At 35.0% G+C, this 20,655-nt stretch overlaps 4 protein-coding genes and 1 long non-coding RNA gene across 6 annotated transcripts; 4 read left to right on the top strand and 1 right to left on the bottom strand.

Annotated features, from left to right (window-relative positions):
* The first annotated feature begins 2,780 nt into the window (after positions 1–2,780).
* Positions 2,781–4,217, top strand: LOC18049297. The gene is made up of 3 exons (XR_002906666.1): positions 2,781–3,152; positions 3,284–3,402; positions 4,131–4,217. It is a non-coding gene; the product is annotated as an uncharacterized LOC18049297 (long non-coding RNA).
* On the bottom strand, positions 3,409–6,325 carry LOC18049295 (monooxygenase 2). 2 transcript variants are annotated; one of them, XM_006440136.2, is made up of 6 exons: positions 5,843–6,325; positions 5,572–5,718; positions 5,208–5,281; positions 4,960–5,122; positions 4,610–4,838; positions 3,409–4,427 (listed from the first exon to the last, which is right to left on the bottom strand). In XM_006440136.2, exons 3-6 carry the CDS (start codon positions 5,270–5,272, stop codon positions 3,877–3,879), a joined length of 1,008 nt encoding a protein of 335 aa, XP_006440199.1. In that variant the 5' UTR covers positions 5,273–5,281; positions 5,572–5,718; positions 5,843–6,325; the 3' UTR covers positions 3,409–3,876. The 2 variants fall into 2 exon arrangements, with proteins under 2 accessions (XP_006440199.1, XP_006440202.1); XM_006440139.2 differs by having other exon boundaries at positions 5,208–5,273; positions 5,907–6,325.
* A 3,536-nt stretch (positions 6,326–9,861) lies between these two features.
* On the top strand, positions 9,862–11,070 carry LOC18049294 (pelargonidin 3-O-(6-caffeoylglucoside) 5-O-(6-O-malonylglucoside) 4'''-malonyltransferase). Its single transcript, XM_006440133.2, has 2 exons — positions 9,862–10,326; positions 10,420–11,070. The coding sequence occupies exons 1-2, from the start codon at positions 9,862–9,864 to the stop codon at positions 11,068–11,070; spliced, it is 1,116 nt and encodes a 371-aa protein (XP_006440196.1).
* A 968-nt stretch (positions 11,071–12,038) lies between these two features.
* LOC18049293 lies at positions 12,039–16,614 on the top strand. The gene is made up of 7 exons (XM_006440132.2): positions 12,039–12,345; positions 13,078–13,166; positions 13,272–13,347; positions 14,244–14,293; positions 14,381–14,659; positions 15,214–15,252; positions 15,478–16,614. Exons 1-7 carry the CDS (start codon positions 12,171–12,173, stop codon positions 15,652–15,654), a joined length of 885 nt encoding a protein of 294 aa, XP_006440195.1. The 5' UTR covers positions 12,039–12,170; the 3' UTR covers positions 15,655–16,614.
* Positions 15,771–18,459, top strand: LOC112100301 (glycine-rich protein 23). Its single transcript, XM_024189362.1, has 2 exons — positions 15,771–15,779; positions 17,926–18,459. Exons 1-2 carry the CDS (start codon positions 15,771–15,773, stop codon positions 18,457–18,459), a joined length of 543 nt encoding a protein of 180 aa, XP_024045130.1.
* The last annotated feature ends 2,196 nt before the right edge of the window (positions 18,460–20,655 follow it).

The following is a 20,655-nucleotide window of genomic DNA, read 5'->3' as shown; positions in this document are numbered from 1 at the left end:
GCCGCTTCCCCAACAAATAAATTTAATGTTAGTGCAAAAGTCTAGTATTAAGTCGCTAACCGACTTAACCGGATTTCAGCATCAACAGTTAGTATGCTTGGCCACTTTAGTTTTCAAAAATTGTAGATAACAAAGGTTTAATAGAGATAAGCAATATATTAACCAACCAGTGGATATATAAGTAATATATTAACTATCCAATGGATTTCAACGATTTCTTATACTTATCCAATATCATTATCTTCTTTGTAAGAAGCAAGGCATCAATTCCACAAATCACTTGTTCAATCAATAACGAAACCAATTTGATGGCTAATATGATATTCTTTTATTTGAGAAATTTTATAATATATCATAATAATCATGTCAGTTATACAATAAGTAGATAATAATATAATATATGTGCATTTATTTTTTAAAATTAATATGCAATTGGTGGTTACATTAAATTTAATTATACATGTTATATATGTATTAATTAATTGTATTACTTCTGATATATTCTATAATTTCTCCTTTATATGGATAAAATCCACTTGAATAACTTTTAATTTTAATGGTTGATTAGTTGCTTCACCTCTACTAATGATTATTAAACTTGCCTTAAGCTACAAGAAATACGGTGAATACAAGTATAGGACAAAACTACGTTACAGACTCTGTATGTAACAGCTCAATAGAAAATTAGTCTTGTATCAGCTAAGTTCCAACAACTTTTCCTCTCTCCTGCAACGCGTGGATGCTCCTCATTTGCTGCGTTACATACAGAATCTGTAACGTAGCAAGGTCCGTCAAGTATAATGAATTTCATGCGACTTTGTTAGTTGGTTGCTGAAGGGTATTTTTGTCACCTCCTGGGCCACAGTGAAAATATTCAGGCTTTCGCAATTTGTGGCGGAGGACGGAGGCAGGAAGCTGGGTGTTTCCTCACGTGTAAATATGCATGAAGTACCACGGAGCCCTTTTTTTTTTTTTTGGAAAGGAGTACCACGGAGCCCTTGAAAGCGCGTTTGACACGAACTCACCAGACGGGACCACACAAAACCGATCGCTTTGATTCACGTTTTGTTTTGATTTGTTCGGTGTTTGCATAATTTTCAAACAATCTCATTAGAGGCGCGTGCCGTAAGAATCTTTTATCAAAGCGGTCAGAAATGACAGCTAAAGTTTTAAAAGAGTCCTAGAATCAAGACCGTACAGTTTCCAAAGGATGAAGAAAACTTCGCTTTTGCCGCTGATCGGGTCCAAATGGCCCGACCAACCAGGACGCCGAAATATGAAATAACATTTTTTAAATAATAATAATATTATTAAGAATAATTTATGCTAACCTCTTACCGATATTTTTGTTAGAAAAATTATGATCACGACATACAGCGAATTACGGTTAATAATTTTTTTCAAATGATATAGTATAAGTTAAGTCATATAGTATAAGTCAATCCAGTAATTTTTTTTTCCAAATGATATAGTATATATATTTTTTTCAATCCAGTACTTTAATTGTGCATCTCTTCATTTATGTGAAATTATTAAATATAATTATTTTTTTAAGTGTCGATCAATTGGTAGGAAATGCTCTCTATATCTAAAATGAGTTTGTATCTAATATTTAGTAGGTAAAATTTCTTATTTCCATCTGAACTTAAAAGAAAAAAAAATCACAATTTATGAAAATTTGTCAACAAATAAAAAAAATTATTTCTGCATCGCCTTTATTTTGTCATATGCACATCTAATCACCACAAAATTTTAACATATATTTTGCACAAATTTTGTTTTTAGACTTATATCAATTAACCACTTTGACACTAAAAATAATCATTTTATCCCTAAATGAATTAAAAAACTATTATATACTATAAAATTTTTAAAAATAAAAAAATATAATTATAAGGATACCCCTAAATTCAATAAAATAAATAAATCTCAAAATCTAAGATGATATTTTTTAAATGAAATTATAATTATAAAAAATAACAACTTGTAATTATATTTTTATTTAATTTTTGTAATTAAATTAAGTATAAGGAAGTTTACAAAAATTAACATGAAGAGAAAAGTTCCGAATAATTATTGTAAACTTTCCTATAATTAATATTAAGAAACTTCACCGTACAAATTAACTGAAATTATGATTATAAAAATTAATATGATAATTTTTAAATGAATTTATAATTATAAAAAATTAAAATATAATTTTAAAATGAAATTATAATTATAAAAAATTAAAATATAATTTTAAAATGAAATTATAATTATAAAAAATTAAAATATAATTTTAAAATGAAATTATAATTATAAAAAATTAACATATTGGATTTAAGATTTATTTCTTTTATTAAAATAAGGAGATATTCTTACAGTTATAGTCTTTTCATTTTCTAAAATTTTGTAAAATAAAATGATCTCTTAATTCCATTTAGGGATAAAATGATTATTTTTTAACGTTAAAGTGGTTGATTAATATAAATTTAAAAATAAATGTGGTGCAAAGTACATGTCAAAATTTAATAGTAATAAGATATACATAAAACAAAAAAATGTGGTGTAAAAATAATTTCTCAAAAAAATGAATAACAGTAACAGTCAATTGAGTAGAATCTCTTAAAAAGCAAATAGTGTTAATTTGTTTTAATTTTTTGTTTACAATAGTTCTATAGTTTTCAAGTAATATATTAAAAAAAAGATTTTAGAGAAAATAAAATGACAATTGCTGTTGCTCTGCTGGACGCTAAAATTCTCTAATTTATGAAACAACTTATTTAATAAATAAATGGCTGGGTTTATGCTTAATTTTCAGACGAGGGCTTTTTAAAGATTAATAACTGAGGGTATGGGTTTGTTGGTTGGCGTTGATCCGAAAAAGAAGGTGCATTAAACGCTCTCAAGACAGGCAAAACAAGTAAAAATGCTGAGATCAACTAACAGTTCGCGAGTGGCGGAACGGTTGATTATCGACTCAACACCGTCGCCATCTCATAACGAGCGAGCGAACACGGACACAGACCAGCAATTACCAACATACGATCCACGATCAGACGTGGCCAAGAAAGAGCGGTCTCGTATCAGATTCGCCGAAAACGCTATCCACGCAATCCCTCTCCTTCTCGTTTTCTGCGCCGTGGTCCTCTGGTTCTTCTCGAAACCCGGTACGATTCAAATCGCAATTCTATTAATTTTATCATTTTTTTCTTTTCTTTTCTTTTATTTTTTTATTTTAAAAAAATGAAAAATCATTATCTTTACTTATATTGTATATATGAATGTTGAATCGATGAAGGGATTGAATCGCTGGCACAATCAAGGCTCTGATGATTAGTATTGACAAATGATAGACTTTCATCCAACAAAAGAGGCTGTGCATTGAAGACCATGCGAGATTAAAGAAAATGAATCGAGGTCACCATTTTAATTTTATATAGCAAATTAATATTATTTATGTGTATTTTTTAAAAGTTGAAATCTATTTATGAATTTATCAATGTATTGGTTGATCCGTGTAGTTATTACCTATCACTTCTATTCTTTGACAATAGTTTCATTGAATTAAATTGTAGAAAGAAAGAATCCTTCTACACCTGCAGATAATACTTGCTTAAATGTGGTTACAAGCTTTTTGTGAAGAGAGGTTTCTCAATTCTTTACAAATTCATTCATGTTAGCAGCTCTTTTATAAATGGTTTGATTTTTTAAAGTGACTCGAGCTTTTATAGACTCATATCGTAGAGTGTAGGTATTAATGTATTAGCAGCAGTGATAATGATGAAGTATACAAGACTGCATACAAGTAAAAATGATGAATGGGTAGTCTTTATACATTGGAATAGAATATATACATCTATATATATTTCAAGGTCGTGGAGGATTCTGCCGCTATGATGATTGATGAATGTGCAGGTCTTGTACTTTTATGCCTTGTGTTAGAGGCTCACATTCAAAATTTGTGTGTTCCAATACGGGCCCTAGCCTAAGTAGTTTTGGTACGATAATATTGTTTCGCACAGAACACACAATTGGGTTTTCCCATTGCAAAAGCGATCCTACGAGATTTGCACGTATGGTCATTGGAAAGATACGGGGCCATCTTTCACTTTCATATGATCTGAAAGCTTCTTCCGCAAATGCAGGTCCAGACTTGGTTGAATTTGCGAGCTTTTTGGCAAGAACTACTGCATCTTCCAGGGCACAACAAGCACCTTGCCCAAGATTTGGAGTCATGGGGTGCCATGCATCTCCGACCAGTACAACTTTACCTCTTGAAGCTGGAGGGCTTGTTGCTGGCCACAGCCAGCGATCTACGAGGGGAGTTCTGATGATTGTGTCATCTGGTGTAAGATCTATGTTGTTCAATAGCTCTGCCGGCCAGTTCCTTACTAGATCTTTAGCTTGCTTCTTTAATGCAACCGGATCAGTAATTTTTGGGCCTGCGTAGGACATTCTATCAGTTGGTTATCTCATTTTATAATGTTTCCTAGATTTAAGCTGAACTAACAATCTATCAGTCACAGATAAGGACAGCATTAGGTTTTACAAGAGGCAACTTGTTAATTCTTTGCACTATAAAAGCGCATCCAAATATGCTTAAGCATAACAAGAGCAAGGTAACCTGGTGTGGGGTTGTTGTGGCAGATGAACCAGTAAACCTTTGTAGGAGAAACAGGAACATATCCGGCACGGACTCCTCTTCCATAGATGTAATTAAGCTTTGGTTCAAATGGCTGTCCGTTCGGATAATATCCAAGCCCTCTATAAGCACAATGCCCCACATATTTAGGCTCAGAAAATCCTATCCACTTAGCTATTGGAGACCGAATTCCATCACAGCCAATAACAATCTGCAGACAGATTATGTTTAGACACCAAAACTCAGATAATATCATCATTGAGCCAACAAATTGAACAACAATCAAGTGGTCAAGGCTAACAATGAAATTGAAAATGCATAAAATAACTAACATTTGCATATATTCGAGTCCCGTTCACCAGTTCCAAAATAGTTACCCCGTTCCCACTAGTTTCTATCTTTGCCAGCTCAGAAGAAAACTGGACAGACTCTGGTGGCAGCTGATTGGCAAGGGTCTCCAGAAGAATTCTCCTCTCCACAGCGCGGACCTCTTGGCTGCAATGTCTTGTAATTACTAACTTCTGGGAAAAATTCAAAACTTACAACACGACTGACTTGCCAACAAAAGAGGAAAATCTACCTTGCATCCTCATCTTTGAACCCGAAGGAGCGCAGCTCTCTTCCATCTTCTGACTTTACTGCCATCCTGCACAGCTGATCACAGGCACACGTTCAGGGAGGAGTTACAACTCAAAAAGGCTTGCATGTATCAAATAACGCCATTACAGACTACAAACCAACCATACAAAGTTTTACTTGTATGATGAAATCACACATAATTTATCCTTCAGGGGAAATTGAGAACACTTAAACATCCGGAGTTTAATAAAATTTGTTCAATGACGTACATACATACAAAAAAAAAAAAAAAAGGTGAAGATCTTATGTCCAAGAATTAACACATTTTTATGAGAAAGTGATTGAGCAAGGAACACAAGATATACCCTTTAATTTCAAGGAACTGGCTCCTGAGATCACTTCCGACTCCAAGTGCGTCCAATACCGACCAACCATTCTTGAAAAGAGTAAGAGAGGTTCCTCCTGTTCGAAGTGAATCTGCTTGCTCAATCACCAATGACCCAATCCCCAGCCTAATAAATCCAAATTTTAAAATTAGTTAGAAACAACTCCTAGCTTTAAAAGGTTTCTGAGGTTGCATTAAGAGGACCCAACTCTCAAGGAAAGGTGTTATGAACAGGAAGAAGGAATCCTCACAGAATTAGCTCAATTATTTATGTAGACGCTTTAAAGGGCTCCGGCTTAATTTTAAGTATCTGACCTCTGTAGAGACACTGCAGTAGCTAGCCCAGCAATCCCGGCGCCCACAATGACAATATCCTCCTTCCTGACATCAGCTTCAGCTTTGGCGATTGATAGACGAATGGCTTTGCTTCTGCTTCTAGTTCTTGTTTGAAAACAAAACCCAGAAGAGCTCTGTGGACAGTGAAATGATCTACTATGAAGATAATGTAAAGAGGATGGTAAAAAGGAAGAGTTCAAGCAGAGAGGAGCCATTGCTGCTGCTCAGTGATTGTTATCAAAAGTTTTGTGATTGATGGTATACGAAATGAGCACGTCGGCTATGGGAACAAGTGGCTGGTGGAAATATAAAAGGTTAATGTTCAACCAAATTCTCAATTTTCTCCTCCTCAAAAAAGGAAGAAGAATTTCTCAATTTTCCCCGAGAAAAGAGAGTTTAATGGGTTTCCCATTTCTTTGGGCTATGGGCCTGAAGCATGAAATGGCCTGCACACAAGTGGGATTCTTCTAGTAAGACAAGTCTGGTTGGAAATGCACTCATCAAATTTCGTTCTCATCTCCCGATTAAAACCTGTGTATTGCTTTATTTATTTATTTTTTCTATACATTTATTGTCATACGTGTCTTTCAATTAATTATGAAGGGGGCAAATTTTAATTCATCCTTCAGATAAAATAATAATCTTCAATTTATTCTTCAAAAATCTTAAAATTTCAATTTATTCTATTTTCGTTCGGAAGAGAAGAATAAAAAGGTCCCGTTGATGATTTTTTTTTCATCTTCTTAACAGTAAATAAGGATAAATTAATATTTTCACACTTTTGAGGGATAAATTGAACACTACCATTTCAGTTGAGGTAAATTAATGTTTATTCTTATAAAAAATATTTATACACACAGCACATGAACAAACAAATAGCAATACCTTTGGAGCACCCACAACTTTCTCTTTTTTTTTTTATCATCAGACAAACATAACTTTTGTCCGTGAGTGTATTACTAGTACCTGCATTGCATATATAAATAAAAAATGCTGATATTTAAATATCAATAAAAATAATAATAAATTGTTTATACTACAGTACTACCAATAGGGATGACAAAGCTCTTCATGGAAATGGGGATCTTCGGGGATTTTCCCTATTCATAGACGGTATGGAAACTATTTTATACCTAATTTTTTATTTAGGGATGGGACAAGAATAATTTTTTACCCAACTTTTTATTAGGAAAAATGACATGAATGAGGCGGAATCCACATCCCTCCCTATTTATCCATTTTAAATTTAAATTTTAAAAATTATTAGTGAATAAATAATAAAATCTGAATTGTAAAATATTCAATGTTGATATAAATAACAAATATCAAAATATTTATATTAATAAGGTTTTGGGCCTAGTTGACTAGTTGTAATCTTAAATTTCTATTCAAGACATTTAAAAGGCTGGACAAGATTATGTTGGCGCAAATTTGTTTTTAATTATAATATTTGTTAAATATTTTAAACTTTTATCTAATAAGATAAAAGTCAAAGAAAAATCGTAAAACTTAATTTCTAATTTTTGATAGCAGCTAGCAACCGTCTTAACTCTATTTTTATTTAAATATAATTAAATTAAAATTAAAAACTAAAAACGTATTAGTTTATTTGGGAATTGAGGACTCTAAAAAATCTCCTTTTATTATTTAAGAAGGGGATGATGATACTTTCAAGTAATTATAACGGGGACAAGAAGAATATGGGGATATATGTAAAATATCATGAATGAGTACGAAGATGCCGGTCCCCTCCCCTCACTCCCCATTGTCATCCTTAACTACCATAGCACACTGGGCGACATCATTACTTGCACTACAATAATATTGTTTTTGTCATGGTGGTATTTTGGGGTGGCCAGATATCATTTATTTTCAATAAATATTTTTTCTAGGTAAATTTAATAATATTTGGTATGTGTCGGCCATTGCATTGATACGGCACCCACCCTTATCGTCTGCAAAATCCCGGGTCCCTGGTGGCACCCCCTGCTGCCTTTGTACAATTCAAATCGGGCCGCGATGCGAGACTCGCAACTTCATTAATGTCTTGATGAATTGCACATGCTAGGTCATGTAGCGAACCCTTGTGCAATACTTTTGGCATTTTGAGCAAGATGTCGTTACTGCTACGAGATTTTTGGTATAAACAAATGATATATTGAAACTTCAATTTGTTATGATTCAAGTGGGTAAAATCATTTGGTAGCTCCCATAATAATTGGAAACCGTTGGTGGTTTAACAAACCCTTTTACTCCTTGACTACGCTTATTTAAACGAGAATACAATATATTTTTTGGAAAAAAAGTTATATAATTAAACAACTGATATTATATTTGGATATATAATATATCATTTTAAAACTCACAACAAGAAAAATATAATAGTTCTAATCACGTTGGAATGTCTCTTGCAATTTTACTGGTTACCACCACTTAATAAAGCTTAAGCCTTTTTTTCCCCCAAAAAATGTAATTATATATGTCTAAATTGAACAAATTTGCCACATTTGTTTAGATGAAAGATATCGTATATAACAGAGGGTGTGTTTGGAATTGAAGTTATGTAGTTGTAGCTTAAAAGTTACAGTATTAAAATATTTGATAAACACTAACTGCTGTAGTTTAGAAAATATATTAATATGATTTTTCACTTGTTTAATAAAAAATTTATTATATTTTTAATAATTTTATTAAAATTATTATTTTAATTTTATATTTATTACATCTTATTAATTTTTATTTTATAATTATAATTTTTTTCATAATAATTATAACTTAAAAATTATAACAGCTCAATTTCAAACGCACAAATTCGCGGGATCAAGACCAAGGCGGTTGTTTGCTGCATTGATAACACCGTAACGGTGAACACACTTGCAAAAACCAGCCACCCATAATTAATTTAGAGACCAGCTTTCTAGCCTCGGCCAGTGTGCGACTGCGAAATATCTTCAACTTGGATTGGACGGCCAGAAGCCCGACAGCTAACAAAGTCGCTGAATTTATTGCATGTTTGCTCCTGTGCGCATTTATATTAAAGATCCACTAAGTCCATCAACAAAGTAGAGATTATATGTTTAATTTTCATGGGCGCTCAAAATATTTTTCTTCTAACAATTGTGAGTTAAGATGGTTGGAATAAATTTCTGAACTAGTTTTAGTAGATTTTTATGCTGTGTTATAAATATATGGATTTAAATTCTCATCAAAGATTGTAATCAAATAAAAAAAAACTAAATATAGAAGGTTGTTTAAAAAAAAAGGAAAAAAGAATAGACTACACTGAAGAGGGGTGTCTCTACTCCACTCGCATATTTTAAACATTGGGTTTACATTGCAAATAACCCTCACTGAGGAGGGGTGCCTCTATTCCATTCGCATTCCGCAATGGAAAAAGACTGTACAAATAGCTCTACATAATTAAGCTTAATTGAGAGAAATTTTTTGAATTTATAGAAATTCGAATCATTGACCTCAAAATCATGCTTAACTTTCAAGGCAACGGTTCACCACTGGGTTAAAGCCCAAGTGACTGCATTTTCCCATTAAAAGGAAAGGTGAGGGAAAAAAAAAAAAGAAACAGAAAGATTAGTTCTTGTCTGACTACCAAAATTTCATGCAAGGGCACAAGGCACACTCTTCTTTCCTTAAACAACTTATCCAAGTACCTTAGGTACACCAAAGCACACCAATCTCGTACAAATTACAGTCACTATCTAAAATACTAAATAAGAAAAATCAAACCTAATTTTAAATTAATAGAAATGTCTAGACCATTATCAGGCCATTTCTTTTTTCATATTATACCACAATTATTGGGGGGTAGTTTTGTGATTTAAAAGTATGATAATGGTATTCTCCAAGAATTGTAACGTCACGTAGCCTTCTATAAATACCCTTAGTAAGCGATGAATTATTCCACATATTGCTCAGTATGGCGAGCCAAAATTTGGTCTCCACCAAGTTACAGATTGAAGCAGTGCTAACTGTGACTCCATTTCAGGCCACCGATCCCAGGCAGACACTTCGAGTGTCGGTCACGGAGCCGGCAGATTCGGGGATTTTCCGGACGTGCCTTAACTTAATTTTGTACTACAACAAGGTGGTGGATGAGGATTCTGGTTGGATAGTAGCAGGATGGATCAAGGAGTCTCTTTCTAAAGTTTTGGCTGAGCAACCAATGCTCGGTGGCAGGCTAAGAAGACGTGAAGACGGCAATGGAGAATTAGAGGTCGTGTCCAATGACAGTGGAGCTAGGCTCATTGAGGCCAAGATGGCTATGACTTTGTCAGAGTTTCTTGGTTCAAAAGAAAGAAGTGAAGATGCTGAAGCTGAGCTTGTGTTTTGGAAGGATATTGATGAACAGAATCCTCAGTACTCTCCACTGTTTTATGTTCAGGTGATTAAATTGATGTACTAATTAATATTTTATGCTACCTCTAATTAATTTTGCATCTCAGTAGTTAAAATGTTTGTTGCTTTTTGTTTTCAGGTGACCAATTTTGAGTGTGGGGGACACTCCGTCGGGATTAGCTGCAGCATTCTTTTTGCTGATTTATTACTTAAGGAAGATTTTCTCAAGAAATGGGCAGATATTCACAGTGCTGAGCTCGCCAAAAATGATGGACCAAATACTCCCATATTCTATCTCCCTAATCTCAAAAAGCCTAGTTACTCGGCAGCTCTTTACCCCAGCAGCTCCAACCAAAACAAAACCTGGGGCAAAACCATGATGTTCAAGATTTCTGATCATCAAAATATTAATCTTGAGAATGAATCCGGCAGAAAGCTTATTTTGGTCTGTGTTGAGGATGCAGAGCACAAGGTTGGCGTCAAAATGGCATCAAAATTTCCAGTGTTTTTTAGAGGATCATATGATTTGCTTAAGATTGAAAGTTGTACAAAACATGGAAATGAGCTTGTTGGGTCACAGTTGAAGCTTAAGAATCAAATTAGTACTGCAAGATGGGATGATTTGGGGGCCAATGAGATTGCTTTTGGCCAAGGGAACAAACCTGCTAGAGTTACAAACTGGATTGGGTCAGTTTGTGATGGACTTGTAATGGCAACTCCATCTTCTTCTGTTGAGGGTACTTGTGAACTTAATGTTATTGTCTCAATTCCTTGTGAGAAATTAATTTAAGAGGGTTTGAGCATAGCTCTCACGATTTCATGTAAATTGGTGTTGTAACACTTTGTTCTTCTGTTGTTGCTTCTGTATTTGAATGATGAAAAAGGCATAATTGTGGCATTTAATGCGATGTATCTTTCTCTAATTAATTTGGGTTATAAAAGATTCAGAAGGTAAAGGCATTGATGCTCTAATTGTGATCAGTGTCTGACTATCTAGTAAAATGGGTACTTTTTCAAACATAGTATTTTATTTATTTAGGGCCGCAATGGGCCATTGCCATATCTTTAGCTCTTCATTCATAATGGAGATTCAAGAATGGTGTTGGATTATTGCTTATGCTATACAATAAAGTGATGGTTGACACTGATAGTGAGTCAGTTAGCAATTGAGAGGCAAATTTGATCTTCACAATGAAGATTCAACAATGCTGGCCTTGTTTGCCCCTCATTCTAGGGAAATGCCAATGATTGTTTAATTACTATTTTTTTCACTTGACAGATATGCCCTCGGCATTAGCTTATGCACATGCTTCTTTTCAAAGTAAACATTTAGAGACTACAGACAGCCTCAGTGGTGTTTGGAGTTACAAATCAAACTGGGTCTGCTGGCCACGTTATTGAAAATCTTGAGCAATAAAGCAAATATGTTGGTGGATGTATGGTTTGATGATGATTAATTGCTTGTTCCCACCTTTTTAACGAAGACTTGATTTCCCTTTCCACATGGGAAAATAAGGTTTCTTGTGCAAAGTCTTAAAACTTCACACACACTCTCTCTCTCTCTGGGCAAAACCACCCTAGGTCCCAATGAGTGGAATAAGAAAAATGTCCAATTTGACTGTCCAAAAGCAAAAAAAGTTCTGGGCTTGTCCAAATTTAATGGGTCCTAATGGCTTGGAACCCATGAAGCCCAGCCCATTAAGTGAAGCTACACCTGAGGAGTAAGGTCTCGTCTCACTTCCACCACCAAATGTTTCTGAACTCGGAACTCGGAACTCAGAAGAGGAGTACAATATACAGAACAAATGATTTTATTAGTTTTAGACAAGAGTAATAGAGAAGGATGACAAAGAACATGTAGAGATAGAGAAAGAGGGGGCTTGTTGAAGAATGGAGAGCAGGAGCAGCAGCAGTAAAAGTAGCATGATGGTGATTGACAATCAAACAAAAGCTTTTGAAGGAATCAGACTGGAGAATCCGTTTTCTTTCAAAGTACTTCAAGTATTTACAGGCTTTGGCATCGGTTGTGGTATTGGTATCGGTGTTCCCGGCCTCGTCAATCTTGGTACTATTTTACAACCCGCCCTTTGGCCATCACCATAAAACACTCCCACACACCCACACACACTACGGATTATCGATATAAGTTTCTATCCAAAACCCACCCCGCACAAGGGAAAAAAAAAAAAAGAATGAACTTGGGAGGTTTATTTAATTCTGATAATGGAAAAACCCATCGAGATTTTCTAGCTAAGAAACCGTGTATGCGTCATTTTTCTGTCACTTTGTTTTTCGGTGACTGTATGGTTTTGCTTTTTGTGTGTGTTCATCTGTTAAATTTTTTGTAAAATTTTGAATCTTTTGAGTTTCTAATGTTCGGTAGTTCTGTTATTTCTCTGGCATCATATCAATCAATGTGCTATCACTTATCCACAATATACTATTTGATTCTTGCGTATTTCGATGTTCCATAGCTGATGAATTGGATAGTTCCCTACGATGAAATGCTGAAATTGTGTAAGCATTTTCATTTACATTGATTTCCTGCCACTTGGAAGCTCTAGGAGCCTGGTTGATCACTGATTCTAATCTTGCTATTTACAAGTATTTGTTTGAATTCTTCTCCTGTATCAACTCGAGTATTATAGGGGATACAGAAAAAGACTAGGGTTATGAATATTTGCTTTTTGTGGAATGACATTGCATGGTTTACGATGGATGTTACGATTTCTTTCTTCTGCATTTTTCTGTCTATAGTTCTGCTAACCTGAAAATGTTTATTTATATTCTGTTCCAGGCCGAATGCCAATAGTGGGTGAAGTCTTGAGTGCAACAAGAGGTGCCACTGATGCATTTTCTGGTGTTAGCAGACATGTAAATAATGCTGTAAGTGAAGTATAAATATTTTTCTTCTGTTATTAATATTGTTTCTTCTTCTGGATGTTAAATGTGTAAAATCTGTCTGCTTATCTCTTATTTCTCGTGCTTCAGTTGAGGAAGTTTGGCGCCGAAAAAATTCAAGCAGGCCTTGGATGTGGAGTCGGTTTTGGATATGGTTTTGGAGTTGGTATGTCATTATGATGTACTCAGAATAAGGAAAAAGGAAAAAAAACACTGATTTGTTAATTTATTAGTATGTGTAGATGCCACTTTACATATAACTGGGGAAGTCTAATGATTCTTGAGCCATTGCAAACTCCTTCCATGCCAAGAGGTTGCTGGTGTCACAGTTCTAAATTTAACATGGGAATGTGTGGCATATCATCTTAATAAGTTCTAACTACCCTTTTAGCATTAAGATAGCAAACTGCAATACCCTTAGTAAGGTGGATAATATTTGCAAAGAGGTAGTTTTGGAGCATTCTGTTTGGAGTTTGTCTTTCATTTTATTTTTCATTGTGGTACAATGAAATTAACTGCCTATAAGAGAAATAACCAAAGAACTCTTTTCAAAGATGGTAGTTGGGAAGGGATAGGGACACAATTTATATAAATAGATAGCACTGGATCACAAAGATTAAGGAGCTGAGGCTCATTCAGAAATAAGTTGATTTTACATAACCATTTATGAACAAGGGTAGAATAATCTATATAAGTGAGTGGGATGATATTGAAGTGTTATATAGCGTGATATAGAAGCTGAGCTGCATATAATCTTCCACAGGTTTCTATCTACAAAGTAAGAAGTACATAGTGATGAAAAAGAGGATTTGAGGAAGGATGTTGTTTCTATGCTTGCATAATGTACCTTTGGCAGTTATGGTTATAACTGAGTGAGCCTGCTGAAACTTAGAGAAGCTATAACACACCCGTTTTTTTTTAGAAAAATAAAATAAAATAATTTTTTCATAGCTGCAAGCTTTGTATAATCAGGAGGCTGCACTCATCCATCCTCATTAATGCATTATCAATGATAAAAGTAAATGATTTTATTGATGGCTGAAATTGGTGTCTGTATGGTAGGTCTTGCTGTGAAACCTAGCGTGATGCATCAGATTCAATCTTGTCTTGTGGTATGTGTTATTTTAACTTCCGATGTGTATGTTAACTGTTAAGGTTTTCCATTCTTTTATCTGAAATTTGCACTCCAAATCTACTAGCAAGCAATGGCAAAGTTGATGTTGAAGTTTGGAAGGGCTTCCAGTCCATCCATCAGTCAAAGTGTCCTCCCAACTTCGTTGCAAAGTGGCATGGGAATAATAAATGAACCATCGGGCCAGAGCTCAATGGGAAATATAATGCAGTTGGCAACTAAAATGCCAGAACGTGCGTCTCAAAGCACTCCAGTTAACGCATCTTTCGGCCGAACTGAAAATGTCCTCAGTCATTTTCTCCAGAATCCACTTTTAAGGGAAGAGGGTGTGAACCTCAATGAAGTGGTATGTATAGTTTCTATACTTCAATAGCTATCACATCTACTTTGAAAAGCCTTCTCTACATCATTCTTGGCATTAACTCTGGGATTCATTATCCTAGAGCTAGGTCTGGCGCAATTATTTCAGGTTCTAAAGTATTATTTTGCCTCTTTTATGTTTATAGTGAATGTGATTATTCAATTAAGGTTTATCACATATTTGAAAATTCTTTAAGTTTACTTCCTATTTTGTTGGCATCTATAATATAATTTCTTTCACAGTTGATAGCTTGTAGGCTTCTTCATAACCAATCTGTTAAAGACATAAATCTTGTCTGATTATTAGTGTGCTGGCAATTACATTTTGTATCAATGAGTGTTAAAGATGCATATTTTATGGGCTGCCTTTGTATAATCTTAGCAACTACATATCCTTGACAAATCTCTCCTCAGAATTATGAGCCAGTGCCTTGAAAATTACAGAACTGGACATAGACTTGATGTTCTGTCAACTTGATATTATAGTATCTTGCTTGAATGTGCAATCAGAAGTTCTGATCAGGTGGTTTTGCTTTGTAGGCTGGACGCTTGCAGTCTGAAAACAACATGCTTCAAATGGTAATCCTCCAAGTTTTAAGTGTCATTTCAACTGATCTTCAATCCAATTTGTAGGCGTGTTTTTATTCCATTGGAGAATTCCAATCATCCAATGGAGAAGCTCCATAAATTTTAGCCTAACATTGGAGTTTGTCAATGCATTTTGAGATTCCCCAAACTGTTAACCTCATTTAGCAATTAAGTGTGGTAGATTCTAAATTTATCGTTGACATCTATGATATACAGATTTTAAAACACCAGCAAATCATTGAAGAACTTATGGAGGAGAATAAGAAGCTCCGTCAAATCCTTGTAGAAGACCTGAAAGTACCATCCAGCAAGCTCGAAATCAGTTCCTCAAGTAGAATTAAACCTGCATGTAGTGACTGTTTTGAATGCCGAAGAAAACAAAGAAAGAAGTAGAGATAACAGATATGTACAAGAATTAGAGCACACACCAGTCAAATTCCCCACCAGAATGATCTCATCTGATACCATTTTTCAACCCTTGATTGGCTTTGTTATATACCAAAGAAGAGATGACAAAGGTAACTTAGATTATCGCAAAATCAAAACCTATTAAAGCTGATTAAGAATGTTGAGCCAAAAAAAAAAAACCTTGTAGGCAGTCTTTCATGTGTTCTTGACTATGAAGATTTGAGTTATTTAACTGAGTAGAGTTGATGATATTGATGAACAAACAAAAAAGTCTCTCTGTTTTCTTTTGTATCTAATCTTATTTAACTTCCTCCTACAGGTGTGGGGCAAGAGAATTTCCTTGCTAAGCTCATTCTTTTTTGTTAAGTTTCTAACAATGATTACAAGCCTTAGGATTTTTTATGAGCTCTGATGGCTTAACAATTTGACAATGGGAATTTGGTGTTAGGATTTTTATCCATATGTGACCCGATTATGCACATGCTTCTTGCCAAGTATAGGGATTGCTGGGCTGGGTAAATTTTGCAGAGATAAAGAGAAATCTTAGTAGAGGTTTCTACAAAGATATCATTGAAAATAATGGAATTCGTATGATCATGCTTTTGTGGACCGTGGAGGCAAGCAAAGATAAAAAGGATAGTGATGATTCTTTACTGATTAGCTTTTTTTGTGAAGAATCCAATGCTTATATACACTTTCCATTTGGCCAGAGATTCTTATGTCCCTTTAACTACAGAATGAATCAGTTCTCTTCATTTTCAGCAATAAAATGACACTCATCAATTATTGGTTACTGGGGATGAGAACTAAAAAATAAAAATGAATAGATGCAGGTGTTTCAACTTTCTTTTTGTTAGCACTCATGGTAAACCATGAAAACGTTTCGAGACTAAAGAAGACAAGATTGTTCTACAGGATGATTGGAACAAATGCGGATGGGGAGAGAGGAATTATGATATTTTGATCATTCTGTCGGTTGTTTTAAGTTTTGTCTTGGAAATTTGAGAGGTTTTGCTTTGTTTTGCATTCAAATCGGTTGTCTCATTGTCTCTTACACAACAATATTAATGACATTGTTTTTTTTTTTTTTTCCATTAAAGCTTTTTTATAATTCGTTATGAGCCTCAAAAAATATAAATGTAAATAAAAAAATCTCTTCACCCCCTCGCAAAAGCCCAAATTTGTGATGTGTCTCAAGCGGAGTGGGGCTAACACACCATGTGAATATCACTTTCCTTCTCACACTGATGTGTCTCAAAGAATAGTCCCACCACCACTACCACCACCAAGGCACCAACAACAAATGAAAGATCCATCCTCTCTTTTCTTTTCCCTCATGCTTTCCACCACTAAAAGCCCATTCCTCTTTTAACTCTGCCTCTCTTCTCCTAAACCAAAAAGACAACTTTCCCATTTTCTATTTTCCAAAAGGCTATTCATTTATTCCACATTTTTTTTTTTGGGTTTTATTCTAATTTCATTATACCTTAACAGCTGCCAAGAGCAATAGCATTAGCACCTAACTTTTCCATCTATCCATTCCTTCGCCACCATTACTACTATTGCTCCTACTCATCACTCCATCTACCACTCTAGCAAGTAGCAACTCGCCCACCAAACCTTTTAATTAATTAAATAATTATAATTAATTAGCTTTGCTTGTTTATTCATTTGGACAGCACCATTAACTAAAATTTGAGAAACCGGGCTACTGAAATTAAATGGATCACCGATTAGCTTAATAGCTCTTGGTTATGTTATAGGTATTTGTTTTCCTTAATTTGATGAATGATAAAATTCACTCCCAAGCTTCCTTCTTCTTATCTTAGTCAAAATAATAAGACTTTGGAGTGAAATTGAAAGCATTTCCAATGAACTTGTCGATGAAAAGGATCTTAAGGTAAGCTAATGATGAAGCTTGTGCCCCCATGTTAAAAACACCAAGAAATTAAATAAGATCACAAAGTGTCTCTTATTTCGGTAAAGTCAAAATGCTACACAAGAGCTGTAACATTCCCAACTGATGAAATCTCTAAATTAAACATCCTCTCACAAATCACGAATATGCAGCAGCTCCATGAATCACCAACTTATAGAAGAAACAAAAATCAGGGGAGGGGAAAAAAAAAAAAAAAAAAGTAAGGGAGACATAACAAAGGATACACAAATAAATATCCAAATTAATAATCTACGAGGATAAAAATGGAGACTTGGAAACAATAACAATAAACAACACTGTGTTCTGATTAAACAAAGAGCAGTAGAGCAACTCCTCCAAGCAATGCCGATGCTAACAAACCCGTGCTTCCACGCACAAAGGCTCCGGAAGGAGGGCTGGCCATTGGTGGTGGCGTTATACCTGAAGGAGGGTTGGCCATTGGTGGTGACGTTATACCTGACGGTGGCATTGACGGCGCCGTTGGCTGCATCGTGGGCGACTCCGGTCCCGGCGCAACTGGTGAAGGTGGTGAGGCAGCACCTGTCGATGGGGGTGGCGCCATGGGGTTCTCTGCTGGGCTCATTGATGGGGTCATTGACATTGTGGGAGGTGGGGTCGACGGAGCCGTGGCCATGGGTGGTGGTGGGGGGCTGGGGGAGGATCTTGGTGACGGCGCCATGGCCATGGGCGGTGGTGGGGGGTTGGGGGAGGATTTTGGCGACGGCGCCATGGCCATGGGTGGTGGTGGGGGGTTGGGGGAGGATTTTGGCGACGGCGCCATGGCCATGGGTGGTGGTGGGTGGTTGGGGGTGGACTTTGGTGGCATTGATGGTGATGATGCTGGGCCTTGAGCTGTGGCATATGAGGTGAGAGCAAAAGAGAAAATCAGCAGGAGCATGGCACGTGAGACAGCCATGCTTGCTTCTCTCTGTGTACTTGAGAACTGGGAGGAGAAAAGAGGAGAGTACTTGCTGGAGTAGAGTTTGTTTCTAATTGTGAGGTGTAGGAAGGAGGAGAGTAGTTGGTGGGTACATTTATAACGGGGAAATTATATTGATTTTTGAAGAATCAATCAATCGTACGAATTCTCATATTTTTGGTATGTGAATGGACGGTTGATGCTATTGCTATCCGTATCCGACATAATTGCTGTTTGACACGTATGATGACGGAATTTAATTGCTTTTTGTTTTACGGAATGCACCCTCCTGTCTTGTCCCTAATGACAACTTTATTTTTTTTAAGAATTACATTACATTTATTTTACAGCTTATTTTGTGAATTTGTAAATTTAATATGATGTTTATTTTGCCAGGGAGGAGTTCAAAACCTCCAGGCCACACAAGCAGTGGCCGCATTTTCTCAGAAAATACAGGTCAAGTTGTTCAGCATGTCTATGCTGTGCAGGCACACTAAGATTTAATTAATCATGGATGGTGGTTTGAGGCATTTCATTTGATGACTTGGGTCGTGTTGGAGGAATTGGCTGGTTCGACTTGCCCCCACCCCACCCATCTCAAGTCTTTCGGTTCACACAATGGCTCTGACAATGCAAAAGCAGCAGACATCCACAAAACACACAATAATAGAACAATCAGGACTTGCCTCCGCCCTTTACCATCCACTGTCGTAGCCTTCAGTTCTATTTTAACATATTCCTTGCGTCTATATGCGAGTAATAATAATATAATTGGTTGTTGGTATTTAACAAAGATCTTTAGTTCGATATTTTTAAAATATTACTGTGTTAAATGTTTATTGAAAGAATTTTATTTGATTCGAATATGAATTAATTAATATCTTCAAATATCATATAATTTAATATATTAAAAATAATATATTCGGATTTATTTTCAGCATTTGTTTCAGTTAACCACTGAGCATTGCGTAGCTCAGTGGCACTACTGACGTCATCAAGTCCCAGCGCCAATCATCTTTTCAGTGCTATGGAGAGACTCTATTCTCTACTTCCCTCCCATTCATTGTGAGGTTTGCGTATAAAGGATTTTGTTTTCTTATGTAATGGAGCAACAAACATTATAAAATTGACAATATATTTTTTTTAAAAAAAAAATCTCTTTGTTATTGTTCAGTACATCTCTCGTCTGTAAGAGTTATTTGTCTGGGCATGTACTTCATAGAATTTAATATAATAATATAAGTCACAATTATGTATAATATTTGTTATAATAGCAGTTGTAAATATATTTGTCTGGATATATAATTCATTAAATTTAATGTAATAATATAAATATCAGTTATGCATAATGCCTATTATAATAGCAGTTGTAAATATTTATATAATACAGTAGTATGATGTGTAATCAATATTAAAAAAAAATTAGTATGCATGTTTTTTAAAATTATATTATAAAAAAAATAAAATAAGAGTATCCAATAAATAAAAGATATTTTAAACATTTAAATATTTAAAAAAAAATTCAATCTCTACTTTTAAAATTTAAAATTTTAAGTTTTTATTAATAAAAATAAAATAATTTATTTAATCTCAAAAACTCTAAAAAAAAAAAAGTAACCAGCAACTGAAAAAAAGGAGGGGGGGAACGTATAGAACAGCATGAGCGAACCGATAATTTATTTATGCAAGTTCCTGGTAATGGCGAAGATGAGCAATCAAGGCAAGATAACGGGCCACAACGTTGGAAGAGTCGAGAAAGAGGAACAGTAGACACGTGGTGATCCTAATCAGCCGAGAGCATAGGATGCCTGGTGAACTTCCAGGCCTCTATGAAGCTAAAATGAAAGGCTGGTCTTGTCTATTCAATACAGCTGTTGGGCCGTTTTGGTTGGCTCAGAACCCTATCCAATCCAATTCTGTGCAGGGATTTGGGGATGCATTGTAATTTGTAACGTTACAAACAACCTGTCCTTTCTATCTTGAATCCCGACGTTCGCTCGTCCCTTTCAATCTCTTAGAAGACGGAATAACCTCCCGTATTTTTTTCTTAATTATTTTATAATGTGTTTACACGAGGTTTTAAGGATTCAGAATGAATGAATGAATGAATGTAAATAAAATTTATATT

Source organism: Citrus clementina, unplaced genomic scaffold, assembly GCF_000493195.1.
Source record: "Citrus clementina cultivar Clemenules unplaced genomic scaffold, Citrus_clementina_v1.0 scaffold_3, whole genome shotgun sequence".
Lineage (NCBI taxonomy): Eukaryota > Viridiplantae > Streptophyta > Magnoliopsida > Sapindales > Rutaceae > Citrus > Citrus x clementina.
Note: the sequence above shows the minus strand (reverse complement) of the source record. Positions and strands in the feature narration are given on the sequence as shown.

Excerpts from the sequence above, each read along its gene's own strand:
- LOC18049295 (XM_006440139.2), bottom strand. The coding sequence starts at position 6,142 with ATGGCTCCTCTCTGCTTGAACTCTTCCTTTTTACCATCCTCTTTACAT. Across the intron at positions 5,719-5,906 it reads ACTGCAGTGTCTCTACAGAG|GCTGGGGATTGGGTCATTGG; the intron begins GTCAGATACTTA and ends TGGATTTATTAG. Across the intron at positions 4,839-4,959 it reads GGACTCGAATATATGCAAAT|ATTGTTATTGGCTGTGATGG; the intron begins GTTAGTTATTTT and ends ATCTGTCTGCAG.
- LOC18049294 (XM_006440133.2), top strand. The coding sequence starts at position 9,862 with ATGGCGAGCCAAAATTTGGTCTCCACCAAGTTACAGATTGAAGCAGTG. Across the intron at positions 10,327-10,419 it reads CTCCACTGTTTTATGTTCAG|GTGACCAATTTTGAGTGTGG; the intron begins GTGATTAAATTG and ends TTTTGTTTTCAG.
- LOC18049293 (XM_006440132.2), top strand. The coding sequence starts at position 12,171 with ATGGAGAGCAGGAGCAGCAGCAGTAAAAGTAGCATGATGGTGATTGAC. Across the intron at positions 13,167-13,271 it reads GCAGACATGTAAATAATGCT|TTGAGGAAGTTTGGCGCCGA; the intron begins GTAAGTGAAGTA and ends CTCGTGCTTCAG. Across the intron at positions 14,294-14,380 it reads AGATTCAATCTTGTCTTGTG|CAAGCAATGGCAAAGTTGAT; the intron begins GTATGTGTTATT and ends CAAATCTACTAG.